This window comes from Elephantulus edwardii, unplaced genomic scaffold (genome assembly GCF_000299155.1).
Source record: "Elephantulus edwardii isolate Elephantulus edwardi_28Jun2011 unplaced genomic scaffold, EleEdw1.0 scaffold00005, whole genome shotgun sequence".
Taxonomy (NCBI): domain Eukaryota; kingdom Metazoa; phylum Chordata; class Mammalia; order Macroscelidea; family Macroscelididae; genus Elephantulus; species Elephantulus edwardii.
This window is the reverse complement of record NW_006399755.1, coordinates 7,032,965-7,042,988: the sequence shown is the minus strand read 5'-3', so window position 1 is coordinate 7,042,988 and position 10,024 is coordinate 7,032,965. Positions and strand designations below refer to the sequence as shown.

At 37.6% G+C, this 10,024-nt stretch overlaps 1 protein-coding gene across 2 annotated transcripts in view; it reads left to right on the top strand.

Moving 5' to 3' along the window:
- Positions 1 to 10,024, top strand: part of NRD1 (nardilysin (N-arginine dibasic convertase)) — a 106,364-nt gene that overhangs the window by 86,540 nt on the left and 9,800 nt on the right. For both annotated transcript variants that reach the window (XM_006879673.1, XM_006879672.1), the window contains 5 exons: positions 654 to 773; positions 1,540 to 1,591; positions 2,755 to 2,905; positions 7,239 to 7,366; positions 8,981 to 9,143. In XM_006879673.1, coding sequence (XP_006879735.1) covers positions 654 to 773; positions 1,540 to 1,591; positions 2,755 to 2,905; positions 7,239 to 7,366; positions 8,981 to 9,143 — 614 coding nt within the window. The remainder of the gene's footprint in view (positions 1 to 653; positions 774 to 1,539; positions 1,592 to 2,754; positions 2,906 to 7,238; positions 7,367 to 8,980; positions 9,144 to 10,024) is intronic.

Here is a 10,024-nt window from a genome sequence, read left to right as displayed (position 1 = left end):
TCTGTTAAATTTTGCTATTCTGACTGGGGTGAGATGATATCTCATAGCTGTTTTGATTTGCATCTCTCTTTGAGCTAGGGATTTTGAACATTTCTTCATGTGCTTGTTGGCCATCTGAATGTCTTCTTTGGTGAGGTGTCTGTTTATATCCTGTGCCCATTTTTCAATTGGATTATTTCCCTTTATCTTGTTGTGGTGACCAGATTTATTTTTAAGTCTTGGTAATTACTTCCAAATAATTCTATATCTTGAACTTTATATAACTAAGCATCCTAGTTGTTTTTTCATAAATATAGCAAATACTCCCTTCTCTCTTTTTCTTTTAGTTTTCCCTAAGTGACTTTTTTTCTTATCTATGATTTAAAGAACACCAATTTTGATAAGGCATTTTCATTCAAGAATGAATTCTGTTCTGTAGAAAGGTAGCATAGTGTGTAGAGAGATGAGATTCAGGTTTTGACAAATTTTGGATTTTCAAGAGTTCATTTAACTTATGGATAAGAGAATTTTCTAGTACTGTTCATTTACTAGGCATGTTTGAATTTTGTTTGTTTTTGCCACAAAGAAACTTAGACTTCTGAAACCAAGAACAGATTGCTAGTAATTCTGTTGAAATACCTGTATGAATTATTTTATTACTCTTGTTTTGCTAGCTACGGATTTCACATTGAAAGCTTTTGATTGCCCTGAAACGGAATACCCCATGAAGATTGTGAACACTCCACAAGGCTGCCTGTGGTATAAAAAAGACAATAAATTCAAAATTCCCAAAGGCAAGAATGTTTCCTTCCCATTAAGGAGTGAAATAAGTATAACAAATCTTTTGTATTTTGTAGTAGTATTTCTTTTCAAGTGTCTACCACTTCTTCCATTTCCTCTCTTCCTTTTAGCTGGAATACCTTCTATGGGCTTATAAGTCAGGTTCATACTGTTACAGAACTTCTTGTAGAAGCTCCAGAGTCCAAGATATGAATAGGGATTCAAACTAAAATGAATCTGTTTTCACTTGTAGAAAAACAAGTGAAAGAAAATTCAATAAGATGAAAGCAGTGCTGAGCATTTTATTTTAAGAAACTGGTGATATCACTTGAACATTACTTTAGAAACAGTTGAAATAAAAGATCCTGAAGGAAATTTTCTTAGATCTTCACTATAGATGTGAAGTCTTACCCCATCTGTCTCCATCTACCTTTTAACCTTTCAATGTAAGCAATTTAAGAGAGTCTAGTGAAAGTTTTATATTTATTGTAATGTGATGACTTAAACTGTATTTTTAATTTTTCTGTTCTGTGCATGACATGGGAACTTAAACAACTTGATATTATACAAAGTAATTTTAGATGACATTTAATCCATATCCTTAACCTTAAACACACGCATTTGGTTCTATAGGATTTTTTAGTTTATTGGGGAAGTGTTTCGACAGCCTTTCTTGAATAAAGATTTCTATAGATTTCCCTAGCAATTATTTATCCTTGGAATGGCTCTGCTAAAATTTTCTGAAATTCTGTTTTATTTCTGTGCTCTTTTCTCTTTTAGCATATATACGTTTTCATCTGATCTCACCTTTGATACAGAAGTCTGCAGCAAAGTAAGGAATTTGTCTCTTTTCTGGAAAAGAATTTTTATTTATGAAAATTCAAATTGTTTTATTCTGAATGACCCTTTCTGTCACAAAATTTGCTGTGTTTCTTCCTGTTTTATTTTTTTCTATTCCCAGAACAAGTTGTCTGTGTAGAATATGGGACATTAAAATGGAGCTGTGGCTGCTTTTGTCCCCAGTACTTAGGCCTAAAAACATGCTGATAATGTGCATTTACTGGATTGAGAAAAATGTCTTAGAAATTAGGTTTGGGACCTAGTCTATAATTAGGGTTGATGTCTGCTGATCCTGTATTTAAGACCTTGCCAGGGACTATGGTTAGACCCTATTACTAGCAGATTACTTTCATATTTATTTAGATAACTCTTCTGTAAGAGGTCAGAGAACATAAAACAGTGTGTAATAAATTTTGTTTTTCTTGACTCTGAACACATAACATGTAGAAGTGTTTTGAGAGTTGGACAGTTATCAAGCTGCATCATTTAATTTCTAATTTAAGAAAATATTTCCAAAGAGTATCATAATCTCAGAAACTCTATTAATAACTTAAGGGTCAATATGGATAAGACAGAGTTATTGCTTTCTGAAGACTTAAGATGAAGCCATTGCATTAAGCTAAAACCCACTGCCACTGACTAGATTCCAGCTCATAACAACCCTTCACAGCAATGAGGAAACTGCCCCTTATACCTTCCAAAGGGGGTGGACTAAGCATTGGGCTGCTAACTGAACGATTGGTAATTTGAACCCACCAGCTGTTCCACAGAAGTGGATGGGCAGCCTCCTTCGGTAAAAATTTAAAGTCTTGGAAATTTGATGGAGAAATACCTCCAGCTATCATGGTTTTTTTTTGTTACTCCATTAGGCTGCACAAATAGTGTCTTTCTTCAAAGCTTGAGGGGGTGAAAAAGATTGGCAAGCATTGCTGAAGATTGTTGTAAAATTGAGTCCTGAATAATCTCTGTTTACCTTTGAACTCTGAAAATACACATCAACAGCAGCCGCCATTAAACTTTTTGTATGCAGTTTTACATTCTTGAGTAGTAAATCTAACTTCTTTCTGAAAGTGTAGTTTCTTACTTTTAAGTTGAAGCAAGGCATCTTTTTTATATATCTTACCAATTAATGATCCTACATTTTATATCTTTCAGTGTCGTCCTCTTTGATATCTTTGTCAACATCCTTACCCATAACCTAGCGGAACCAGCTTATGAAGCAGATGTGGCACAGCTAGAGTACAAACTGGTAGCTGGAGAACATGGTTTAATTATTCGAGTGAAAGGATTCAACCACAAACTACCTGTAAGTACAAGTGCATTATTCTCCTCACATAGAACTTTAAAGTATATTGATGTGTGCTGTTCTTGTCTTAGAAGCATAGTGGCTTGACATAAGGGTGCTAGACATAGAAGGACATATTTATTAATGTGGAATATAATGATTTTTCTTGACTGCTAACAGCTATTCTCATCTTGACTGACCACATATAAAGACAGTGTGCATGCCATAAGTGCTGACAGTGCCTGCAAACACAGTCCTTGCTTTTGGCTTGCTTTCCTTTCTCTTTGCTGTCAGTTTCTTTGCAGTCAATGCTGGCATTCCAGGATTAGTTTGTGCTTTATTTGATACCATACAGTAATTGCACATTTAAAGTACAAAATATATTACTAGACCTTGAACCTATATCCCAACTGAATGTAAAAAGTATCTCAGAAATAGATTTGATGCATGGTAATGACCAAAACACACATGAATTGTGAGATGACTTCAAGGATGTCTTCTATGAAGAAAGCATGAGATAACTGCCAAGACAAGAAACAAAGAAAAGATCAAATTGGATATCAGAAGAGACTCTGAAATTCTATATTAGAACAAAGAGTGGCCAAAATAAAGAAAAAATGAGATGAACAGAAGATTTCAGAAGGCATCTTGAGAAGACAAAAGTATTTTAATGAAAAAACAAAGAGCTTGAATTAGAAGACCAAAAGAGAAGAACATGCACAGCGTTTCTCATACTTAAAGAACTGAAAAGCAAATCTGAGTATTAAGTGTGATACTGAAGAGTGTTGAGGACTCTAGGAAAACAGATTCATCCTGGAGAGGGTTAAACCGGGCTGCTCCTTTGAGGCAAGGATTCTGAGGCTTCGTCTGACATACTTTGGTCATGTTGTAAGGAGAGACTGGTCCTTGGAGAGGGACATCATGCTTGGGAGGGTGGAGAGCAGGCACAGGAGGGGAAGGCCCTCCATGAGGTGGATTGATTCGGTGACTGGCGCAATCGGGATGAGTGTGTCAGAGACAATGAGATTGGCACAGGACAGAGCAGAGTTTAGAGCTATTGTACATAGGGTCGCTATGAGTCGTAAGCGACTCGATGGCACATAACAACAGCTAGTTTATACAATGGGAATCCTAGAATGCTTGATTGTGCTAATGCGAAACCTATAATTGGACCAGGAGGCAGTCAACAGAACAGAGCAGGGAAACACTGCATGGTTCAAAATTGGGGAGTGCTCCAGGGCTGTATCCTGTCTCCATACCTCTTCAATCTTTATGCAGAACAGATTATCCAGGAGGCTCGGCTCTATGAGGAGAAATGTGGCATCAGGATTGGAGGAAGAATCATAAAAAATTCTGTTATGCAGATGACACAACCCTCCTTTCTGAAACTGAGGAGGACCTGAAGCACTTGCTGTGGAAGGTCAGGGACTGCAGTCTTCAGTATGGATTGAGGCTCAATATCAAGAAAACAAAGATTCTTACCATTGGGCCGATTGGCAGCATCATAGTGGATGGTGAAGAGATTGAGATTGTACACAGTTTTGGTTTGCTTGGCTCCACAGTCAACACTTTTGGCACCAGCAGCCAGGAAATTAAAAGACGTATTGCGATGGGAAAGTCTAGATTCTGAAGAGGCTGTAAATGAGAGATATCAGAGCTGATGGATCTTGACTGAGAGTAGAGAAAACCTGAATGATATTTCTTTGTGTCTTAGGCATTTGATTGTGTGAATCATAACGAATTATGGTTAACATTGAGAAGAATGGAATCCCATAACACTTAATTATGTTCATGTGAAACTAATACAACCTAAACCAAGAAGCAGCTGCCTGAGCAAGGGAATACTGCATTGTTTAAAACCAAGAAAAGTGTGCATCAGGGTTGCATCATTTCTCCATATCTGTTCAGTCTGCATGCTGAGCAGATCTGGAAGCTGGTCTGTGTGAAGAAGGATGTGACTTCAAGGTATGGAGGAAGATAGCAGCAACAGATTATGCAGATGCACAACCTTACTTGCAGAAAATGAAGAGGACTTGAAACACTTACTGCCAATCAGACTACAGTCTTTAATATTGATTAAGTAGGTAAAAGTTGTCACCACTTTGACCACTAGGCAGCAAGCATCATGATAGATGGAGGAAAAAAATTGAAGTTTTCAGTGATTTCATTTTGCTTGGATCCACAATCAGAACCCTTGGTATTAGCAGTCAGGAAATAAAAAGATGCATTTCATTGGGGAAATCTGTCAGGAACCTCGCCGTAGTTCTCTTAAGCACTTTATAAGTTTAAAGACTAATGTGTACCTATTTTAAGCCATGATATTTTCACTCCCTGTACATCTGAAAGTTGGACAGAAAGTAAGGATAACAGAAGAATTGCTGTCTTTGAAATTGTGATGTTGGAATACAGGATATCCCTTGGACTATCAAAAAAACAAACAAGTCTATTTTGGAGGAACTGCAACTCCTTGGAGGCAAGCATAGTGAAACTTGGTCTGACGTATGGAACTGCAACTCCTTGGAGGCAAGCATAGTGAAACTTGGTCTGACGTATTTTTGGCATATTGTCAGATGAGACTAGTCCTTGGAGAAAACATGCTACAAAATGTGGAGCCTCAGAAAAAAGAGAAGTAGATAGACTCTCAATAAGGTGAATTGACATAGTGACTGCAACAATGGGCTCTACTGTGTTGGAGATAGTGAGGATGGCATAGGATAAGGTTTTAATCTGTTATTTAGATGATTGTTGTGAGTTGTGTTTTACTTGAGGGAACATCCCAACCACCACAGTCTGTTAACATAGAGCCCTGTGGCACTGTGATAACCAGTACTCAGGTGCCTACTGATGGCTTTGTGGTTTGAATCCACCTGCGTTGTGTTAGAGTTTCAAGCAGTACAATAGGACTTTTAAAAATAAATATTTGCAAATTTTTTTTGTTTTAAAAATAGAATTACCTCCCCTATGTCCTGCACTGCCAGGAGAACAAACAGGTTTATCCTAGAGAAGGTAAAACCAGGCTGCTCCTTGGAGTTAAGGATTCCGAGGCTTCGTCTGACATACTTTGGACATGTTGCAAGGAGGGACCAGTCCTTGGAGAGGGACATCATGCTTGGGAGGGTGGAGGGACAGCACAGGAGAGGAAGACCCTTGATGAGATGGATTGATTCAGTGACTGGGGTAATGAGGGTAGGTGTGTCAGAAACAATAAAATTGGCACAAGATAGAGCAGGTTTCAGGCCTGTTGTACACAGGGTCACTATGAGTTACAGGCAACTTGACAGCACATAACAACAATAACTTACTGTAGATTATATACTTAGATTCTTACAAAACCTAAAAGTGTAGTACTAAAATGAAAAAAAAAAAATTATGTAATATTACTGGTAACAGGATCAATATATCAAATTCAGTGTTGTTTAATTTTTCCCCCATAAGGAGAAATGGTTAAGCACTTGCTTGCTAATGGAAAGATTGTTGGTCTAAGCCCGTCAGCAGGACAAAGCTTCATCTGTTCCCTATAATGAGAAAAGTAAAGACATTCAAAGAGCAACAAAGAAAAGTCCAGGATCTATCTTAAGAAAGCTGTAAATCTTAAAACTAATTTAATGTTTCTACATAGGATAGCATAAAATTGTCAATGCTTAAAAAATTGATGAATATGATGATCTTTTCAATCACTTGCTGTGCATCTCAGAATAAGGATGACAGAATTGATGCCTTTGAGTTGTGGTGTTAGAGAAGAACACTGAATATACCATGGACTGCCAGAAAACCCAAACAGATATGTCTTAGAAAAAGCACAGCCAGAGTTTTTCTTAGAGGCTAGCATGGTGAAGCGCTTTCTGATGTACCTTGGACATGTTGCTAGGAGAAGGTATCTCTTGGAAAGAGACATTATGTTTGGAAAGTTGGAGGGTTGGCAGAAGAGAAGACCCTCAATGAGATGGACTGACCAGTGACTGCAGCAGTGTGTCAGTAGGTAATGAGGATGGCACAGGATAGGAAGGGTTCAGCTCTGTTGTTGCTGAGTCATACTCGACTCAGCAGCACCTAACAGCAACATAATGTTCTAATTAAAATCTCATTTAGGTTGGGGAAAATGCTGGATAACATTATACTTATGTTCATATAAAAGTAAAAATGTTTGCAAATACCTGTGAAAGTTAAAAGAGAAAAAAAAATCATAAACTATCTAGATGATTATTCAGGATGTTAGCCCTTGAAGATTCTGTGGGCCATCAGAAGTGCATGCCCCCCATGATACCTAGTACTAATGCTGGCCTCCTTGTAACAGCCAAAAAAATTTGGTAGATTTCCCTGTTTCTTTACACTTAAAATACTTCTTTTCTTTTAGCTACTTTTCCAACTCATTATTGACTACTTAGCTGAGTTCAGTTCCACACCAGCTGTCTTTACAATGATAACTGAGCAGTTAAAGAAGACTTATTTTAACATTCTCATCAAGCCTGAGACTCTGGCCAAGTGAGTATGCATAGACACAGTTCATATTTTGAGAACCTGAAGTAGTATTGCCTTCCTAAGCAGTCTGTACGGAGGATAGGCGTAATTTTCAGATATGTTAGAATTTTGCTGTGGTTTGGAAATTCAGTCTGTGGGTTTATAGGCTTTCTAAATCCAGTTTAATTTATAAGTAGACTTGTAAACAATCTTCTGACATTAGAGGCTAAAGATGGGCATTTTCCCTAAATTTATATGTAAATAATAGTCAAAGACTGACTTTCTTGTACCCTGAGATTGATTCTAATGTGGTGAGTGCCATAATTTTCTTTCATTGATGTTGAGTTGGCACTGAATTAAATGGTTTAACATTCATTTATTTGGCAATTTTATCCATAATTCAGCTAAGGTCCCAGAAGAGATCAACAAGACTTCCTTCTAACCTCCTAGTACTAAAGCTTACCTTTTTTTTTTTTTTTTAAAGCTCAAAAATAGGCAAACCTCTAGGGAGCTCTGGTGGCCTAGTGGCAAGAAGCTGCACTGCAATCCTGTAGGTGCATGGTTCGAATCCACCAGTTGCTCTGCTGGAGAAGGAGGGACAGTCTCCTCCTGCACTAGTCAGATGCAATTTGACAGTACACACACACAAAATAAAATAAAATAGGCAAACCTCTTAGGCTATCCAACAGAATCTGTTCTTAGCTTTATTTAGTCCAAACTAAAAGTAGTTTATGGGAATCCTTTGCAGGAATCAGAAAAGCAGATGGAACCTTTGTAGCAGAGCGAGAAAAACGCCACCTCTGAGCAGACACAGCTCTTTTTGCATAGGGCTTACAAACCTGATTGACCTCCTTGCTAGACAGTTATAAATGGTGAGCTAGCCAGAAAGCAGAGGAAGAAATTATTAAATGTCAGGCATGAAAAAGTAAGAAAAACTAATATATATTATTTGGAACAGAGAGCTTTATGGTACCATTGATTTGGAGATGAATAGCCTTATGTATTTCAGTAGCTTCTGGAGAACTATTAGTGTGAGAAAGTAATAACACCACCTCCTGTTACTGAAAATTTACTGTGTGCTCAATCTTCTAAGAGCTTTATCTATAGTTATTCAGTTCTCATAAAAGTATCTTCAATAGTAGGCATTATTATTGCAGCTCTTCTGCAAATAAGGAAATGGAAGCACAGTTGTTTGTAATTTTCAGAATTCAAACAGAGGTGCTACAAGAGGAGTCAGATTTTATAGTGCAGCCATATTGTCTCTGCAATAATTGATCCGCATCATAGTTGCCACAGTGATTAAAAGCAGTTGGTGAAATTTTAAGCCCAAATAATAAAGAATTATTTTAAATTGTCATATGACTGAGTAGCAATACTCCAGGCATATTTAGTTATGGATGTTTTATTTAGTAGCTGAGTCAGATAAGTCAACACTTGTACCATTGAGCAAGTCAATGTAAAGAGTTTGGGTATATTATGTGTATTTTCCTCTCTGGGAATTTTGATGCTGTTTTCTCATCTTAAGTTATGATTAAAATTGTTTCTTTTTTGAAATAGATCTTTATTAAGTTGACCAGATATTTCTTTACTATCAAAATTTATTTCTTCAAACAAAAACTTTGTTCTTCTTCTATACAGAGATGTTCGGCTTTTAATCCTGGAACATGCCCGTTGGTCTATGATTGACAAGTACCAGGCTTTGATGGATGGCCTTACCCTTGAGTCTCTGCTGAGCTTTGTCAGAGAGTTCAAATCCCAGTTCTTTGTTGAGGGCCTCGTACAAGGAAATGTCACAAGCACAGTGAGTGTTGCTGTAGGTCAAGTCTGAAGGCAGTTGTAGGTTCTGGAATTTCATGAGTTCTTCTAAAGGGAAAGGTGCATCATTTTGGCAGGTCAACATTATTGTAGTCTGTTTACAACTCATGGTTGTAAATGCTGGTAAAATTTTCTTGTTGTGGAGGACACTGGAGGCTATATGCTATCGATTACATTTGTTGAAGATTGTGTGGGAAAACCACAAATAGTTTAATTTGTCTAGAATTTAATTACTTCTGAAAGGTTGTAGTTTGAATCTACCTAGAGCTGCCCTGTGAAAGGTAGCCTGGGCTTGCAGGGGATTTCAAACTTGGAAACCCTAGGAGGCATATACTGAGCCTGCACTCATTGGTTGCCAGGCTTTGGAATTGATTGCTCTAACACTAACTGCAGCAGCAAAGAGATTGAGCGCGGGGGTGATGGTGGTGGTGGTGTGTGTGTGTGTGTACGTACACACACGCACGCACGCAGGCATATGCACAAAACTTGTAGGTCAAGCTTGTTTGTAAGGCTAAGGAGCTTTGACTTTATCCTACATCAAATGGATTAAAAAAGAGAATTAGTAGTTAAGAGAAATGCAGAGGCACCAGTTAGTTATGAGGCTCTAAAAATAGTTGAAGTAAAAATAAGGTTAGCCTGAGGTTAGGCAAAAGAAAAAAAAGAAGTATTTAAGAAATAATGAGGTAGTATCGGACAGACAGCAATTTGTGGGGCAGTTAAAGATAAATCCCTTATTGTGGGGGTAAGCGTTAGTTAAAGTGTTGATCCCACCCTTAGCCCAGTGCCATTACCCACTTGCTTCCCAGCTCCACCCTCCACCAGGATAATCCTTCTCATCTACCAAGTCCCTTCAGAAAAATATCTTCC